Source organism: Prionailurus viverrinus, chromosome A1 (genome assembly GCF_022837055.1).
Source record: "Prionailurus viverrinus isolate Anna chromosome A1, UM_Priviv_1.0, whole genome shotgun sequence".
Taxonomy (NCBI): domain Eukaryota; kingdom Metazoa; phylum Chordata; class Mammalia; order Carnivora; family Felidae; genus Prionailurus; species Prionailurus viverrinus.
Window position 1 is genome coordinate 180,254,927 of NC_062561.1, and position 20,426 is coordinate 180,275,352.

The 20,426-nt window shown below is 41.3% G+C and overlaps 1 protein-coding gene across 2 annotated transcripts in view; it reads right to left on the bottom strand.

Annotated features, from left to right (window-relative positions):
• The window catches only part of DOCK2 (dedicator of cytokinesis 2), a 422,335-nt gene that overhangs the window by 243,453 nt on the left and 158,456 nt on the right, over window positions 1-20,426 (bottom strand). For both annotated transcript variants that reach the window (XM_047853312.1, XM_047853320.1), the window contains exon 26: window positions 17,658-17,806. In XM_047853312.1, the coding sequence (XP_047709268.1) occupies window positions 17,658-17,806 (149 nt within the window). The remainder of the gene's footprint in view (window positions 1-17,657; window positions 17,807-20,426) is intronic.

Sequence of the window (20,426 nt, forward strand, 5' to 3'; positions counted from 1 at the left end):
AATTCAGAATGGTGCTTATATATTATTCTTTTTTTTTAAATAATGAGTCAACACATCACTGAACGTTTAATACATGTTTCTTGTTTGGGAGACAATGTATTTTAAAACGTGCATCCAGTGAAAACCGGTGGGTGAAAACTGCTTGGTGGTGACAACATTTTCTATTATTTATCCAGAAAGTCATTCAAAATGTGGCTTCTGTGTCTCCATGCCAGGGCTGCCTGATGAGCTTTCTCCCTCCCTCCATTACTGACCTCCTCTCCATCCCCTCCATTGGCAGCCTAGTGTTTCTATTCTCTTTCCTTTGTTTACTTTTGCTTTATGCCTTTGCTTTATCACCATACTTCATCCCTGATGCCAGGATGGCTTCAGCCACAGGCAGAGAAGTTGCCTGTGGAGATCAACATGATTCTTCCCCACCCCAAATGAATTCCCAAATATATCTCCAACTGTTTATTGATACTTGAAATTCCATGGAGAGAATGTCATTCTTTGACTTAAGGCTAATTCTCTCCTGTTAAAATGCAGCCCTGATTGAAAACTTTAAAACATTAGAATACAAACCCCTGTGAGTTAAGAGCCATAATGCATCCACTACTATAGGTTGTGCATCATCCCTGAATTCCTTGAAGATAGGGATTAAATCTGGTTATTGTTTTAGGTTCAACACCTAGCACAAATACCTGGCACACAATAAGGAATCACCACATCAATTTAATTTAATTAATTAATTAGAAAAGCTCACATGAAGTGTCAGGTAATTTGTCAAGATGCAAGGAGAGGTTCTTAGATGAGGGGATGGAATCAGAATGGAGCTTCCAGGCATGGACTTCCTCAATTGTACTGATAACACAGCTTGACCTCATACAATGACTAAAGGGTTCTTGGACAGGAGAAAAGAGGAATAAAAAAAATATACACAATCTTCCACCCTCCTTCCTACAGTGAAAATACCCATAATCACCCAGCCATCCTCCAGAGAAAGAACATAGACATCAGACAGCTCACTTTGTGATGAGTGATCTAGTTTCCTCACCAGGACCTCCCCAAATCAAAATCCTATTGTCTTCTTTTTTTTTTTGTAAAATGGAAGCTCTCCCCACAAATCCCTCCCAATTCAGGTAGGCACAAAACTAAGTTAAGAGACAGATCTCATGAAACACCCCAGTATCCTATGCCTCAGCCAAAACTCAGAGCCCACTCTCACTGACTGCTTAGGAATTGCTAACACCAGAAACTTTAGAAAAATTACCATCAATGTGAGGCTTTAAAATCTTCCTGTCCAACCTCTTTTCCTTTGCCGGGAAATTATGGAGAAAGTAGGCCAATTTAAAATGTAAGAGAATTGACCAGCAAAAAGCAATAAATCTGAGGAATAAATGTGAATCCTCTGATCTACGTGTGCAGTTACACAGACATCAGTGCTGTTTTTTTAGCTCAGACTGGATATAATTAAAACCCTCTCCAGAATCTCATCTCAGAACAAGCAATAGAGGCTGTGCATCTCTCCATGGTGCTGATAAAACACTGCCTTCTAGAACTAGGGCATTTCTCCTCTTGAGAAGTATGAAGTCTCAATCTCTCTCTCTCTCTCATGCTCTCTCTATATCCTTCTCTCTGTCTCTATATCTCCGTCTCCCTTGACCACCACAGTGTGTGTCTTTGCTTTAATTTTGATAAATCATTTGCAATTTATTTTATTGTTCCATAATTGTAATGATGATTTCAATATATTTTTACACTCCTATCATGTGTCTGATATTTACTATCATCCCCACCCAACTCTTTTTGGAAAGTTTAGGTTGTATGTTCCCTCTTCTACCACTATCTCTCTGTGGCCAACCTATTTCCCACAACAAATTTGGAAGGGGGAGAACTAGTTTATTTTCTGATTTATTATAAATTTTCCAATTTGATCTATGGTTTCTGGTGGTTTTTCTAGATGAAAAGAAGATGCCCACCTTACTTCCCAGTCTCCATAATATACTCAGCACCACCACTTATAACCCATATCTCTGATCATTCCCTGATCAGCTGCAAACAGGAAAGCCTTTCTTCTGAATGTTCAGCTCCTTTATATGCTCAGCCAGTGACAGTCCAGCCTAAGTGGTTAGTATAACCAACTCAGCTTGAAACAGATCTATGTGTTTATTCCTAGAAGTACATTAAGCGTTTCTTTCCAATGAGTGTGTGGGATCTAGAAGTAGTATTCTGCTTTCAGTGTTCCTAGGTCTAGAGATGAATTTAGAACTTTGGGGCAGTGCCTAAACATTGAGTTGCCGCCCCACCCCAAACTCCTATCCTACAAAAATGAAATAGCCAGGGTAGCACTCATTATCACTCAGTATCTCCAGAAACATACTTTGAGTATCTATTTTAGTAGTTGATACTATGTCTGCATTTCTAGAATAACCTAGGGACTTTCTAAATATATAAATATTTTCATGTCCAGGTTCTACCCCAGACTAACTCTAAATCTCCAGGCATTGCTATTTTTTTTGAAAGCTCTTCATATAATTCTAATATGCAGTGGAACAGAATACCACTGACTTACTAGGTGCCATGCTCTGTCCTGAGTTCTGGGGATTTTGGGACAGAGAAAGCCTAGTACCTGCTTTTAAGAAATAAGTCCATTGGCAGGGTATTACTAGGGAAGAGCCATACAGTGAGGAAAGGCCATAACAGTGTTATCACAAAGTGCTGAGTAAACTCAGAAAAGACATAAAAAACCTAATCTAGGGGAATCTGGGATGATGTCCTGAGGGAGGTGCTATTACAACCAGCCAGGTAAAATCTGCACTTGATATGCTCTTTGCTATAATAAGTAGGGCTTTATAATAAGAGTGCTTTTCTCTAATAAGAGTATAATCTACCAACACTTTACTAATCCTTATATATTCTTCCAACCCCTTTCCCTTAGCCTGTGTCAAGTCTCACCCCGCTCACATACATTCTTACCTGCTCCCTGGAATTCTGATTATGATCTTCCCATAATCACAATGTCTTCATAAAACAGAGTTTACCACATCTTAGCCTTGGACTGCAGGCCACTCCTTGAGGAAGTTCAGCCCTTTGAGTCTGGTGAGGTTTTATTTCTTTCAGGCACTAACCCAGCTATCCTAATCATCTGCAGCCAGCTCATCCTTCCCACAGAGAGCAATCAGATGGGTTTTTACCTGTGTTTGAGATCCCCTTCTCCCCCTGGTCACCTGCCAATCTCCTACTCAAAAAAAAAAAAAAAAAAAACAGTTCAATAATCATCTTCAGGAAGCCTTTTCCCACTTGACCTCTCTCAACCCCTACCTCACCCTAGGTAGGGTTGGTTGTTTTTTTTTGAGTTCTCACAAAACCTTACTCAATATTTCTTTGAACTAAGGTACCACATCTATCAATTTTGAGTGTCCTAGTGTAGCATCCACATGACATAGCACCAAGTACATGTATAAATATGTGAAGCGAATGTGTCAATGGATGGATGGATGATTGGACAGATGGATGGAAGGATAAATATATGGGAAAATGATACTCCTAAATTTATTTTGTATTTTATCAATTCAGAGTTTAGTGCAAAATAATAGATGTGCTAAGTTATCTCTTCTCAAAGCAAAGATGCTTTCTTTTTCTTACACGCACTCTTTCTTTTCTTCTTTCACTGTTTACCCTATAACCAAGATGCGGTGTTATAACTTGTCTTTCAGAGTAAGTTTCAAGTAGATAAATAATTAGTCTTCTGAGGGTATTTTGGAAGATTATAACTATTCCTTTCCAACCTTCCCTGAATTGTGTCATTCCTTGCCCCTAGATATGAAAGCATTCCCTCTGCTCCCTAAAGACTGGTTCTATTCACAGAAGAAAAAATATTCCACTTTTCACAGAGGTTGCTTTCAGACTCTACTTATCATATTTCTAGCACCTCTCCATGAGTTTATTTGAAGCATATCTGCCCTTTATTACCTACCCACAGCCACAGTGACAGTCAAGCCAGAGGAAGACATAAACAATACCAGTCTTGTCTCCATTTATACATTTCTGATACCTCACAAAAATGTGTATGACAAATTATAATGTCTAACAAAATCAACTAACACTTTTATCTCCTAAGATTACACCTCTAAATTATGTGGAGTTTTAAAAAATTCACTATTTACTGCACAAACATTATCAAAAACAAAAATGACATCGTATACCCATAAGCCCAGCCCTGAAACATATCTAACTTATTGTTCTATAATGCCTTCAAGTCTTTTTCATGAAACTCTATGCAGCATGTAGACAATTTGTTTCCTGCTTGTTCCACTTAACATGGCATAAACATTTTTATTATCATACTTTTTGGCCAGAGGGAAGGCTCTGTTTGTACTTACCCTCTGAGGTGGTATAGGGGAAAGATTTAGATATAGACAGATTGAATTCTGGTTCTGTCAATAACTTGCTAGGTAGCCTAAGTCTATTTACTTAAACTCCTGAAAGCCTCAGTTTGTTCATCAGTAACATGGGCACGATAACAGCTAACTCACAGAATTGTGGTAAAAATTGACATCTGTATATACGTTGCTTGACAGTGTTTGGCTTAAAACAGGCATTCATGGATGTGTGACTCAGGCGTAACAGTAATATTTTTAAAACATGGATCTATCATGAATTAGAATACAAAGTACACACAAATAATTAAGATAAAACACAAGGTTGAATTAAAGTAAATTCCACCTTTGGGTTCCACCCCCAGAACACTGAGAGTTTATATTCACTCGCCTGAAGTTAGAGATACTTAGGTAGAAAAGCTTGAAAATAACTGAAATCTATCAGCACTCTTTCATAGATATATTTGAGCGATATGCCTCAGATCACAGACTGTCAGGACTAGAACTGGAAATAGAGCTCACGTGTTCTCAAAAGCTGCTGAAAGGCTTTAATACCAAATATCACCTTTCCTGTTACCACCACCTCAACCGATACGGCACAAAAAGGAGACATGATTAATCAATTAATCAAAACTTTTTTCGAGGGATTACACTGTGGCAAAATGAAAGAAGAAACATAGACTAGGTATCAACATGGTAGTCACGACTAACAAAATATTAGGAAGCAGTAAACTAATGCTCAGAGAGGCCATGGAACTTCTCCAAGAGCACACACTTAGCTAGCAGTGAACTTGGGAGGCTGAATCCACATCTGCATGTCCCCATAATCTTTCAACTAGAATTTAACTTAATGAAAATCATCAGATATGTTCTGACTGCCCAATCTGTGCCAGGTGCTGTGTAGGATATGGCAGTGAACAAGATAGATACAATCCTGGCATCCAAGGGGCTTGTTGTCTAGATGAGAAAACAGACCACTTAAAGGTGAGCAAAGTGTGGTGAGTGTCAGGTAAGGGAAAGCACTTACAATGTTTGTAAAATATTCGGGCAATGAGGACATGTAAATGTGAGCCTCTACTCTTTGTCCCCAAATTCAATTACACTATAGGTTAAACATGCTTACACAGGCTGGCCTGGGAATTTGACCACCATTACTCTTCTGCATCATTTCTATGGGAAAATGTGTGCTGAATTCTAAACTGATTCAGGAGCACAACAATGCTCAAAGCTGGGAGCACAACCATAGTCAAACTTGGTACCTGCTTTTTATATGATGTTTTAATGCATCAGCAGCAGATTTACCTTTCTCATTAGCTTCTGCTGACTATCAAACATAAAATTAGCATCAGCGTGTATTTCTAGAAAGTAGAGCAACTGGGATGGGAGGATCAATCAAACCACAAAGATTAATTATTGAGTATCTGCTTGGAATTCGGCACTGTGCCCAGAAAGTGCAGAAATATAGAAGAAATATAAGACTGGGTCAGCCCTATCCTTAGAGAGCCTGTGAACCAGATATAGGATATCCTATATCTACATAGGAGTAATTCCAGGAAGTAATAGGTTGTGTCAAAATTTCGAGAGACTGGGGTGGACATATGACTGTGGAATGGTTAGGTGAATCAGAGATCAGGGAAGTTAAGCCCGGCTTCAAAAGACAGCTACAATTTGGATATTTGGGGAGAATTCATCATGGCAGTGGGAGGAGGTTCATCGTGGAGAAAGGCATAAGATAAGATGGGTTCTGAAATAATTAATAGACCATTGAGACTAATGTTGGGAGTATTGGGGAATTAGGTCTTACAGGTAGTTCTGAATGAAAGAGCATTTTGTCTTAATCACTTTTGTGTTCCCAATGCCTAGAATGGTACCTGGCAAATAATGGGTCCTCAGTTAATATTTAGTGAGCTGTGAAATAGAAAGACAATGCATTAGTTGAAAAGAGAAAATAATTTTTAAAAAGTGCTAGTCCTCTTTCAACATAAACCAGACAAGCATAACATGATAAGAACAAATGTAAAACTGCACATAATTAAGGGCTAAATGTGATAGTAAAGCCAAAAGCTGTCAGAATGCAGCAGGGAAAGTAAGACAGGGCAAAAGAATCTGTGATGATTTTTTTCTTTTTTTTTTTTTTTTAGATTATTTATTTATTTTGAGAGACAGAGAGGGAGGGAAGGAAGGGGAGAGAGAGAGAGAGAGAGAGAGAGAGAGAGAGAGAGAATCTCAAGCAGGCTCCACGCTTTCAGCACAGAACATGACATAGGTCTTGATCCCATGAACTGTGAGATGATGACCTGAGCCAAAATCAAGAGTCGGTCACTTAACCAACTGAGCCACCCAGATGCCCCTCACCCGTGATGATTTCTTAATGGAAGAGGCAATTTCATCAGGTTTATTAGGAAGGGTAAGGTTTGGCTCTCAGAAATCACAATTCAGACGCTCACAGGGTGAGGCAGATAACACAGACACGAGAAACCTATCATCTAGAAGCATGACAGGAAGTGATGGCACTGTGGCTTTTACTAAATAAGTTGGTGAGCCAGACAAAATATATGTGTGGACTAGATTCAGGCTGTGAATCACCAAGCGGACAACTGGACGGCGAAAAGAAGAGAAAGAGTACATTCCAGACGGAGAAAAGGGGTAAAGGACAAAGAAGACAGAGCATGAAGGCCTGGGGGGAGTCCCAGAGACTGGTCTCACTAGAATGCAGAATGTTGGCTGAAGACAGTAGGAAATGGAGTTGCAGGAGAGAAAAGCTAAGCTGAGTTTGGATTCCAGGTAGAAGAAAAGGTAATAGATGGAGAGTCAAAGATAGCTTCAGTATGCTGTGTTGCTTGGAGAAACTGTGCTGAAATTAAACATTTTATTTTCTAATCTGAGCTGCTAAATCAATGATCTTTATCTCTAAGACCAATGTTGCCTGAAACTTCCTGAGAATATGTCCATTCTAGAACTCTTCGATTGTTTTCTGAAAACTTTTCCTGTTCTATTGCCAGCTGCTGCCCCCAGATTGTATATGACAGTTGGGGCGCTATAGAGAGCGCTGTGGATCAAAAGCATCTTCAAACACAGAGCAATTCCTTCCTTGCTTAACACATTTCACTTAAGGATTTACATTTACACCAGTTGAACAAATCAAAGTTATGGTTCCCTCAGTAACTGTAACCTGGACCAAACATTGCTATATTTTTCTGCTGCCAAGCAGGCTTTTAACTCATGCCTCCCAACTGTGAAGGGGAGATTTAATTCAGACATTATGCAAGAAATGCTTTTTGGAAAGCAAGTGGCTGGCCCAGCGAAGGTTTCATGTAAATGGCTGTTCCTTGCAACATGTGCTTTTATGCAAAGGTTCCCTGCAGACAGAAATCTTCCAGAGCCCCTCCACAGTCTTTCATGGTGAACAGAGAGGTACCTTCTCCACTCCTGCAAGTTGTCACACTAGATCATTCATGGGTCAGAGCCCAGCTTTGTTATATTGAAGGCACTCAGTGTCAGTGAAAGGCACTACATGGAGCCAAGACTGGATGACAGAGTAAGGCAACTAGGGCACTTGCCCAGGAGGCAAAATTTAAGGGGCATCAAAAAACTCAGTAACAGATACAAATCAAGTTTAATGTCATATTTTTAGAAATAAGAATTAGTGCAAAAAATCCATAATGAACAGGAGTGCCTGGGTGGCTCAGTTGGTTAAGTGTCTGACTTTGGCTCAGGTCATGATCTCATGGTTCATGAGTTCAAGCCCTGCATAGGGCTCTGTGCTGACAACTCGGGGTCTGGAACCTGCTTCAGATTCTGTGTGGGTCTCTCTCTCTGCCCCTCCCCCACTTGCACTTTGTCTCTCTCTCTCTCTCTCTCTCTCTCTCTCAAAAATAAACATTAAAAATTTTTGAAAAATCCATAATGAACTAAATATCAAAATGTATTTTTTAAATATTGCATTGATATATTATTTTTTCTTGATTACTGAATTTTGGTGCCCTCTTACACTTTGCCATCATCCCAGGCAAGTACTTCATTTGCCTTACCCTTTTCTGTCCCTGAGGGGTAGTCCAGGTGGGTGAGGGACAGAACAGAGAGAGCAAATACGGAGAGGCCATTGTGGATTTGGCTGTAGGCAAACTCCTTTAAACTTTGGTCATGGCAGATAAAGGAATATTGAAGAACATCTCAAGAAGTATTTCTAGTTGGTATTGATGGAACAAAATGTGTTGGATTATTAATTTTATTGGAGAGAATTTTAGTCAACCATCAACAAAAGCTGTCTTCTAATTTTCCAGGTGGATTCTCTGAGAATAAACGACACAAGGACCATCTGGTAAGTTATGCCAAACTACTCACTTTCCAAGCCTACCAAGCAAAGATCAAGTGACATTCAAGTCCCACATGTTGGCCGAGGAAACATCGCATGGACAGTGTTGTCAAATAGCCCAAGTGAAATGCTATAGCCTGAAAAGTCCTTGAGCCCAGTACAGGCTTTTATGCTCTTCCACATTCCCAGTCTCCAGAGCCTAGTCCTGGGTTAGTGCATGCTAACATTGGTTTAATCAATTGCTCATTCAGTGGGAAGTTACATTTTGCCTCCAGACAGGCTGGAGCACTTCACAGGGTGGAATCCTCCAGTAAGGCCAATCATCTGTTGGCAGATTTTGCTATTGTCTCTGATAAAGCAGAGAAAAACCCTTATCTAACAGAATCCCTTCGCATTGGACTAGGTATGCTTTGGGGAACTGTTCATCCTCAAAATGCATTCTTTGCAAGTGAGCAATCATTCCTCAAATACTTCAAAGATAAGCTTTTAAATTTTTCTGAAATATTGTTAGCTTCATGGACAAGTTGCAAAAATGGTACAGAAGTTCCTATGTATCCTTCATACAGCTTCCCTTAATGTTAAAATCTTAATGTTAACATAACCAGAGCACAATTACCAAACCAGAAAATTCACATTGGTACAACATCATTAACTAAACTACAGACTTTATTCTAATTTTTCCAGCATTCCTTCTAACATCCATTTTTTGGTTCATGATCCATTTCAGGATCCCACATTGAATTCAGCTGTCATGTTTCGTTAAGTCCCCTCCAATCTGTGACAGTGTTTCATCTTTCATGACCTTAACTTCTGAAGGGTACTAGTCTGTCATTGTTTAGAATACCCCTCAGTTGGGGCTTGTTGAGCATTTTCTCATTATTAGATTGAGGTTGTGCATTTTTGGCAAGATTCCCCACCAAAGTGATGTTGCCCTTCTCAGTGCATCTTATCAGAAGGTGAATGATGCTGATATGTATCTTTCCTGGTGATGCTCCTTTCATCACCTGGTTAAGGTGGTGGCTGCCAGGTTTCTCCACTGGAAAGGGACTAGCTTTCCTTGTGTCATTAAAAAGTGGATTCTTTGGGAAAAATACTTTGAGATTATGCAACGACCTTGTTTCTCATCACACTTTTGCCCATCATCTTTAGTCCCCATTGGTGGTTCTTCCTTGTAACAAGATTATTGTGGTGTTTGCCTAATCAAAAGTGAATTTTAATTATCTATAAACCCTATTTAAGGTCCAAGGACCAAAACCTGCGGAGGTAAAAGACAGCACTCTCCTGTCAAATGTACCTTTCCCACAGCTTTGTGGGGTTGGACACCCAGTTTAGGTACAGCAAGACTCTGGCACCCAACTCATCATCCCCACCCCTCACCTGTGCAGGAATTGGTGCTCTCTTTCTCACTGGCCTATGTAAACACTCAATACTACTAGAGAAGAAACCATTGCCAATAAATAAGAATCACCGTGGGAAATGGAACATATTTCTATATCTCTGATCTAGGTTGAGTGTTTAGTTTGTCTTAAAATTGCTACATCCCTGGCATATCCTCTCTTTGACCATGAGAACTTGTAGACAGTAGAACCAAGTCTGTTAGGGAGAAGAAAAGCATGGCAGCAGTTTCCCTGTGCGTTGGGGTTTTTATTGTTTTTGGCAATTCCATTGGGTCTCGGCAATGGTGTGCTGGTAAAAGTTTATCGACTGGCTCTCCAGGAAGACAAAAACAGAGGCCTGGATATATGGTGTTTGCCAGTTCTGTGGTATGAGGACTCCTTTAATGATTGATTTCAAGCCACCAACATGACATCACTGAACAGAGTTAGAGAAGAGATGGGCAGCCGCAGAAGAGCGTTAAACAGCATTCCTATTGCAGACACAATAGATTCAAATAACCTCACGCACACAAATAAGAATAAAGTGTAGTAAGATAATTAGGAAGGGATGTGTTTTGAATATCTATTTATCACATTTGATTTTAATATGGCTTATTTAATTATAGATACCTATATAAATTTTTAATAATGGCAATTATTTAACAAATAACTCATAAAATTCCTAAAAATTTAACACTTGGTTCCCTTGAGTGGTGTGAGCCAGCTCCAGCACACCACCTCATACAGTAGTTATCATGAACGAAATTCAGGAACACCCCAAAGGAGCCCCTGAAAAGGGAGGATGACACTTTTCTCCAGACCCTCCAGGAACCCATATGAAGTCCAGATGCCCTGCAGGGAGTGGCTTGGCTCCAGCAGCAGCATCTGTGGCCTTTTGGCAAGCCTCCTGTGGAGGCTGTGAGGGCTTCAAAGCATCTTGCTGCCACCAGGCCTGGTTCAAGATCTACTTTTGGTGCTAATAGGGTGCAGAGTCCTTCCCAGGCTCAGTACCTATTTCCCATTCATTCTCCCAGGAGGCCACTTGGCCCTTTACTCTTCTTAAAAGAATTATAGGCTTAGAACAATGGGAGGAGCATAGGAGGGAAGGGGAACAGAGAGGCAAGAAGAAAAGTCACATGTACGAAGTATGGATTATATGCCAGGTACAGTGCTGGGGTGGTTTCACAGATGTTCTTGTTCACTGCAATCCTGGCACATGGGGAAATAGCATCCCTATTTTACAGAGAGAGTATATGACTTCTCAAGATTCCCAAGCTAATAAGATGCAGATCAGAATGTATCCCCAGCTCTGCTTATCACTATAGCTTCAGCATATAGAACACTGCACAGGATAACAGCTCTAGAAGTATTTGTGGGATGGATACATGAATGTAGCCTGACCCCAAAGTCTATGCTCTTACCTCCACAGGGAAATGAAGCTGGAGAAAGTGTTCTTAAATAGTAAAGTGTACATGTGAAAAGGCAAAAGGCAATGTGATGTGTGAGGGTTTGTTGACTTGAGAATGAGATGAAGGGATTCTTGCCAGGCTCTGCCTTTTGCTAACTCTTTGACCTCATTAGGAGTGCTACCTACTCTCTCTCTGAGGCTTGGCTTCCCCACCAGTAAAAGGGGGATAATAAAACCTACCTTTCCCATGTGGTTGCCAGAAACAAATAATTATAATACAGGAGAGAGCACTTTGCAGGCTAAAGTGTGCTGGGAAAGAAAGTGTATAATATGTCACCATCCATGACATCATAATGTTATTCTACTAGCCTAGAAAGGGCAAATTTAACACCAAGGAAGCAGAGGAAGAGCAAGGGGTAAAAAGAAAATGGCCTTGGACATAGCAGAAGGTAGAGGATTCTCATCTATTTCAGCTTTAATTTGGAGGCTTAATTAGCTGCTCTCTGTTTGGGATGCACCACAGACAAGAGAATTTTTGCAAGCCTTGTCTCCCTGCCTTTTGTTTGAAATATGAGGGAGCATATAGGTTAGAAGAAAACCCTGCTGCTTCTGCATGGCAGTATTGATTCCTAGGAATTAAATGGTAATTCAAAGAGGCAGCAGTGGCCTCCCTTCAACCCTGCATCAAGCAGGCTGCCTGGGATTATCAGAGAGCCCAGAACTAGGGTGCCCCTGGGGGGTGCACTTCAGAAAAAGACACCCAAGTACAGACTTGCAGAGTCTGCTTCTTTCCCACATGGCAGGTCAGAGGCAGGGCTGGACCAAGAACACCTTCTAGCCTAGACTGCTCCCTGCGTCCACCATAGTCCCTTCTCCACCCATTGGAACCCTAACAGAGCTGCTGATACTATTTCCCTTTTGTGTCAATATCTGATCCCCTTCACAGGAGAGGCATGAGATTCATGTGTGTGTGTATACGTGTGTTTAAAAATATGTGTACCCCACATCACATGTGCATATTCAATATATTAGACAAAGCAGTCATAGCAGGTGGGGGAAGTAGGGGAATGGGGAAAAAAAGATGGAGATAAAAGGTAAGAAACCCCCCCTCCCACACACACACACACAAACAAAAACACAAACAAGGGAGGACCTTGCACATACCAGTGATGGTAACATGTTATAAACTGAGGGTAGGTAATTCAAGCCCTGCACCTGACATCCAAGGAATGCAAAATGAAAAAAGATAATACCTTCCTAGCTCTAAGAGCAGAAGACCTGAGGGGGGGAATCAAATTCCACCGCTGATTTGGGCAAATAATATTCATTCATGTATTTATTCCTACAGCAGATAGCTTCGTGAGCCAGGCATTATGAGGGGAGGGTTGCTGTAAGATTTGTCTCTGTCCTCACAACATTCCTGATCCTACAGACACAGAAGTCTGCAGAGGATGACAACACAGAAGCCACGACAAAGTGGGCACAAGCTGCTCCTAGACCACAAGAGAGGGGTCAGGGAAGAGGTTAGTGAAACAGTTTTAGCAGAAAAAGAGGATGGAGAACAAAGGTGGAATTGGTAAGAGGTGAGGCTGAAAGTGTGAAGCTTTGCTCCCTGAGCTTCTGAGCTCAAAGCCTGGTAGGGGACACACACAGGAAAGTGTAACATCAAGCAATTAGTGCTATAATGTCAGTCTGAATATGCAGTTAGGAAGATACAGAGAAGGAAGCCCTGAATTCTGTTTAGGGGTTTGTGGAGGGGGAGGGGGAAGGGGGGGTGATGAAGACATGGAACTGAGAAGACTTCAGAAAGGAAATATTATCTGAGCTGAGCCTAAAAGGTAATTAGGACTTTACTTGCATAGAAAGAATGGGAATTGAGGACATTCCAGGCAAGAGAAAATGAATGAGCAAAAGCCCTCCCTACCAGTGTCTAAGCTGATAAATACAAATATCAGAAATCCCACTGACTATGACTGATAGAGTGCCTTGGTTAACCCCCCGCCCCCCACCAAGATTTAGTCAATGGGCTCAAAGAGTTTTAAAAAATAAATAAAAAGCTGATTCTGCGCATTCTCTACCTCCGTGAGGCGAGGCAGGTATAACCAATACCATCTCCTGTTCAAAATTAAGAGTCATCTTTACATACTTTATGATTGCTAAGCAGGGTACAAAATGATGACTCTTCTTTCTGTTAGAGGAGTGAAACATAAAAACGAAAAGCCTGTTTTAAGAGAGGGAAAAACACTCCCTCTGGGTTTGGCGCAAAATTAAATCTTATGAGTTACTCAGCAGCCAGAAAGGCACAGAGCAAAGCCAGTGTGAAACAGCCTTTCAAAGTAACTGGAGTTGACGGCTAACCTTGCTCAGTAAGGGGGAAAGAGGAGTTACACAGGCAGAAGTCAGGCCTTTATCCTTCACCTGAGCCTGTCCCTTTCCTATGCCAAGTGCAACTCAAGCAGGCTGGAGGAGGGAATTTAACACTATCATTAAAAAAAAAAAAAAAAAATCCATACCCAGGCTAAGGCAGACATCATCCCCTGAGTCATATGCCACCCAGGGTTACACTGAATAAGGTAATAACAGGAAAGCAGAGCTTCCTTATGCCAGGCCTGCTGTGCTGGGCTGTAATTACCCAAACGATGACAATCAATTGGAGACAAGCATCCTCTCCCATCCCCCAAACACACAATGCCCCCCAAAAGGAAGCTTGGCATTCTGCACTATAATTTCTAGATTTCCACGCATGGTTCTACCCCTGAGCAATGGTTCCCGCAGGTAGATATAGTCTATACTTGGGAAGGGAGACAGGCCAACAAAGCAACAGTAAAAGGGGATGGCTATGCTACTGTCAGCAGAGAAGAACCAAACAACCAGAAGAAAAATCCAAGACATTTACCCTGGGAGGCTTTTTTATTTTTCCTCCAAATTTCCAATTTTGAGAAGTCAGTGCCTATAGAAACCAAAGAGCACACCCAACAGTCTGGATTGTCAAAGTCAGATCTTTGCACCGGCCATTCCCCACTACCGCATGAAAATGAATTTATGAGTACAAATGAATGTGCTTGAAGATTTTGCCATTTTACGGTTTATTAAATGCCATATTGGAAGATGCTAGGTTTTATAGACTGGAAAGGGCTCTTTAATTGAGAAGGTAAAGGAATGAGGATGAGCCCAACCATTCTTCCATTTCCAGTGAATATTGAAAATAAAGAAAAAAAATAGGTCACATTAGAGTGATGGTTCTTAAAGTATAGTCCTTGGACCAGTAGTATCCACATCACCTGGGAACTCAGAAAAATGAATGATCAGGTCCCATCCTCCAAATGTAAGGATGGGAGCTGTTTTAACAGCTCCTCCAGGTCAGAAAGTTAAAAACTTTCTGCAACTAGAGCTGTGGTCCTCTGCTCTGGCTGCCTCTTATCACCACCTGGTAAACTTGCCCTTGTGATGCCCCCGCCAATCCCAAGCCAATTCAGTCAGAATGGCTGGGACCAGAGCCTTGATGTAGCTGCTTTAAAAAACTCCTCTGATGATATACATGTGCAGCCAGAGTGGAGAGCTGCTACATACCAGAATAAGAGAGATTTAGATTAGATACTTGGGGACTTCTGATTGTCAGTTGAGTTCAAAGGGATAATGGCAACTAAATGAGTCTCCTTGGTGGAAGGAAAACCTTTTGAGAAGAAGAGAGGTTTCCATGTTCATGAACTGAAGAGGTTTGCGGCAAAGCTCACGTAGAGGATCAGAATCTCATACCAAACCCAATGGTAACAACTGTATTTAATAAGTCATCTAGCAAAGAGAGTTGCTCACCCAGGGAAAGGGGTGGGCTAGGCCCCATAGGCAGAAGTCATTATAAAAGCAATGCACTCAGAGGCAGTAGAGTGACACCACACCTCCCACACACCTCAAGTCCAAATGCCGCAATCCTCCAAGGGGAGCTCAGAGCCTCCCACTCACTTCTCATCTTTGAAGCCCCCACTACCCAGAGTGTGTGAGATAGCAGCCTCTTCTCACCAGTGTCTGATGTTACCCAGTGTGCAAAATGATGACAACCCATCAGAACAGAACTCTAGGAGGCCACTCCCACTGGATGGGCAGAGCCTGAGCACCTCTGCTTCACAAATGAAACATGAACTGGAGCCATCCTTCTACCCAAATCAGGGAAATGGTCAACCCATTATAAGTGTATTCCTTACATGGGGGTCCACTGGCATATCTCAACAAGCCAGGCTGTTTTCCCCCATGAAAAGGGATGTGAGGATTACTAAACTGTAAGAAATATTATAAATTCTTTTCAACAGGAAGAAGCAATATCTTTAGGATGTTCTAGAGAAATGATGAGTCAACTCTCATGTTCCTACACTGCAAGTGAGAGTAAGACCAAATTCTCCCTTAATTTTTTTTTAAAGATCAAATGGCAAAGACTGGAACCAGTTCAACAGCTGGTTGGTGAATGTACTTATAAAAACACCACCATCATCATGACAGCATCACAGAGTGAATCCTGATGATCCAAGCACTTGGGTATCATTCTCCCTCTCCCCAAGCAAAAGGGTGAGGATAGGAAGAAAATGAGAGAGAAAAGACCATGCTCTTGTATCTCCAATGCACATGATAATTCAGACTTTGGAGTCTGACTGACCTGGGTTTTAATGACCCTGCCATTTATTTGCTGTCTGGCCTTGAAAGTTAAGTCCATGAATTTCAGGTTTTTCATCTGTCAAATGAGAATAATAATCCTTAGCACCTATCAAGGGTGGGCAGAAAGAAAACAGAAATAGCATTTAGCACAGTGCCTAGAAAATAGCAAGTTAAGTAGCAGCTGTGACCATTAATTATTTATCCTTGAACACCCAACTTCAGTTCCTTTGTGAAGAATTCCTTGACAAAAATGCTTACACATAGACTCATACACACACACACACACACACACACACACACACACACACACACATACACAAACACACTCAAAGTTTTTATAACTCCAGTGCTGTGTAAATCCAGATTTAGTTATTATATTACTTTGCAATTGTTTATTTACATATTCTTATATATATTCATAGATTTTCTTAAGGAAAGAGACCAGGCTTGTATGTCCTCAATGACTGGCACACAGCTGGTGTATCATATATATTTACAAATGAACAAATGAATCAAGCTACTGTATTTATCTGGTAATGAGATAAGAAGCTTAATTAGGATGGCAAACATGGAAAGGACAACAGACATAGAGAAGTTGATAATAATGGTTGACTATGGGATATAAGCAGTAGAGGAATAATGTTTTGCTGTGTTTTCTAATTATAGTCAATCATAGATACAGTTCATCTAGAAATGACTTCTCTCAGAATTTTCTAGGGAGGAGAAGGGGTGGGAGGGAATGCTCACCCCAATACTTAGAAAATACTCAGTTGTTTAAGTCTACCCAGTCTTCTGAAACCAGCCCATCTAGGAAAATAGACCTCTTGGACATTACATAAAGACAAGGTGAGGCTGCCAAATGAACATGAGTTAAATCAAGAGCCTTCCCTTTCTTCCAAATCTTAACATTTCTAGTTTGTCTCCCCATCTTTACTGTTACCACCAATCCCTCTTCTGCAGACTCTGCCCTTTGGAGGCCCTCTACTTATTCCCCTGAAACTTTCCTTTTGGTGCCATCCCTGACTAATCTCTGAAGGATGTCTACCAAATACACCTTGGCTTCACTGCCGTAGCCACCCCCCAATCACCATCCTACTCCTCACCCTGAGCACTCTGTTCATCCAGAAAGAGCCTTAACCATTTCACCATTGCAGGAGATAACTAAGGAAACAAAACCAATGTAAATCAGCTAAGAAAACTGATGAGGGTTTTCTTGACTGTGCAGGCCTAGAAAACTCCCCTCCTGCCTCTGCAGACAACAGTTTTAGTAAATGGACAAGTCACCCAAAAAGTCTGCAATACATCCATACCCACATCCCAAGAAAGCTCGTCCAACAAGAAATATGGTGACATAATGCTACATGTTTAACTCCAGTCCCCAAGCCATCTTTCACAGCCATGGGGGTTAGTCACTGGAAAAGTAGGCCCGCTGAGCAAGCCATTGACTTTTATCTTTAGACTTCAACTGCTATTCATCAGCATCAATATTTCAGAGCTTAATCAGCTCAGCGTTAGTCTGAGTCCAGGACGTCTACATCATCATGAGGACTCACCGCATCCTGACAGCTGAGGACCTCCAAAATGCTGTTGAGTAATTCGACACAGTACTTCTTCTCCTGGACCTGGTGTTGCATCTCATCCCTCTGCTCCAGCAGCTCCTTCAGTTCTTTGGTGATGACAGGAAGCAGAATGTCCCGGCATTCTGGAATGAAGGACATTCAGAAGCATTTGAGCATCCTCCTTCTTTAGTTTTCTTTCTTTCTTTCTTTCTTTCTTTCTTTCTTTCTTTCTTTCTTTCTGATAATTTTTCACTAAATAAACAATTCATGAATATATTTTCCTTGTAAAAAATTTAAGTGTTAAAGATTAGGTTCAAGTTTTCTTAGAACATCATTCACAATTCCAGTCCCTCCCCCAACACCCACTCCCCAGAGGAACCCAGTTCTTTTATTCCATACATATGTGTGTAAAAGAACTGTATGTGCATATATGCAGCTACAGAGCCAACATAAATAAGAGGCAGATATAAGTAAACAAGACAAAACCCAGTGCCTTCACCTCCTGGGAGTGGCAACCTGTTAGGAGTATTCACACAACAGAGCTGTGAAGTAATGAAGGTCAGGTTTTACCTTAAATGTTCATTCTGTTGGTGTTCTAGTTGATAACTCAGACCCCATTACAAAGATATGAATCCAAGGGAAAATGCCAGTTGGGAGATTTTAGATATTAATGAATATCTCCTTGGGAAGTCACCAGACTTTAAATTCTACTTCAAATTGAACTAAAATAGTAAACTCTCATTGGAAGTTCTGATAGTGACCGCCCCATCCCTACAAGTATTTAAGTAGTAGGTAGCTGTCTATGGATGGGGGTGATGAGAAGGTATTCAAAGAATCAGATGAAGGGGTGAACTAAATGGTTGTTAAGTCCCCATCCAGAAGTCTATGATTCCCACAAAATACACATTCAGAGGAAGCGGCAGGCAGAAAGATATATTTGGTAGGGGGAAAGACACTGGACATGTTTGCAATGTTTACAAACCACTGCTGATGTTGTGGGAGCTGCAGACCAGTCCCCAGCAGAAGCAGTGGTTTATCAATCTGAAAGTCACCTACTTTACAGATTATCAAAAACAGCATCCCCATGAGACAAAGCCTCCCAGTGCTGAGAGTCAGCAAAATTTTAGCTGAGGAGGCCATTAATAACATGGTCTGTTTTTCAGAAAGTACTTTGTCTTCTCATTAACCATGATTTCTCAGAAACGTCTGGCTCCTCTGTTTTGAGATGAAATAATTTTTCTCGTTTGTAATTGGAGCTGTGAAATTATATTAGTCTGTAAAGCTTCAGGAAGCAGCATTTCTAAATTGTCAAGCAAACAAATCCAAGTATTTTTAAAAGACAAATGTTGCAGAGTCTGAAATCAATCTTTACAGGCAGAGCCAATGAGTATCAGAGACTTGCATACCCACCCTGGGTACCTGATACCTAATAAAGACTGGGAGATCTCCCATCTGGCAACAAGTCCAAATTGTAATTGGACCAGCACTTAGGAACCTGCAGAGCTATTCAACTCTGTATTTTCACAGGAAGGTGCTTTCTTTTATTGAAGTGATGACAGAGAGGACAAAGCAGTGTTTCTGGGCTCTGGTTTCTTCCTTCTTGGAGAAAGTTTTGTCCTATGGAAGGTGCTACTACCTGAATCTATAACTCTCTTGAAGTGTGATATTCTTTTGCAATAATTTCATGACTCAGGGATACTTTAAATAAGAAGGTCCTTTTCCTCGCCTCCTACTCTGCAATATTAGTGCCGTGGAAAGAATGAAATGGAGATTCTTAGCCCACTTTGGAAAACTACCTTGAGATGCATCAGGCCAAAACTACATCTGTGACCACAGCCCCAGCCCCAGCTCTAGAGGGAAGCAGGACTAAGAACCACATGTGAACTCCCCATCTTCCTTACAGGTACACTCCTTCTCTGCTCTGTCTCAGAGTAGAGACACCGTAGTCACACAGTCAACCAAACAAACTTGCTTCCTCTCTATGAACCCAACATCAATCCATCATGAAATCATATCTATCCACCCGCAAGCCAGCCTTCTCTACCCTCTATTCCAATCCCAAACCCATCTTCCTATTTCCAATCTCAGTAGCAGGAACTTCCCCCAAACTCAAGCCTGACCATAGGTCTCCCTGCTTAAAGTTCTTCATTGGTTTCCAATTATCCTCAGGGTGAGTTTTGTGAACTCTTTGGCATAGCTGAAGGCCCTTTGTTACCTAACCCTTCCTTATCTGCCCACTGTCCACCTTGCACATTGTTCCTGATGTGGTCTCTCCCTCTCCTGCCTTTTAGTTTTTGCACATTATTTTCTTTGCCCAGAATGCTTTTATCCCACCCATCTTTACCTGACTTTTTTCTTGCCTTCTAGGTCTTAACTTAGATGCCAAATCCCTAGGACAACATTCCTGACACTCAAATATGACTTGGCTGACCCTCTTCTGGGATCCTGTAGCACTCAGACTTCTGTCTTAACTGTTTGCCATACTATCTGGTCATTGTCTGTGTAATGGGATGAGCAGTGAGATCCTCCTTCCAGTGAGAAGATGAAAACAAATGGTGTGATTATCTTACATTCTAATTCAAGTCTCCAGTTGCTAGGGTACACCACAAGGTTTTCTGAGAGGTGCCAGTTCAGCACCAGCCCCACACCAATCTGCATGCACCTCATCCCAGAACCGAGAGAGGATCAGCAGAGGCCTTTGCATGTAAGACAATGTCCATAAAGAGAAGCCCCAAAGTGGGCGTGGGCTGAGGAAGAACCTTC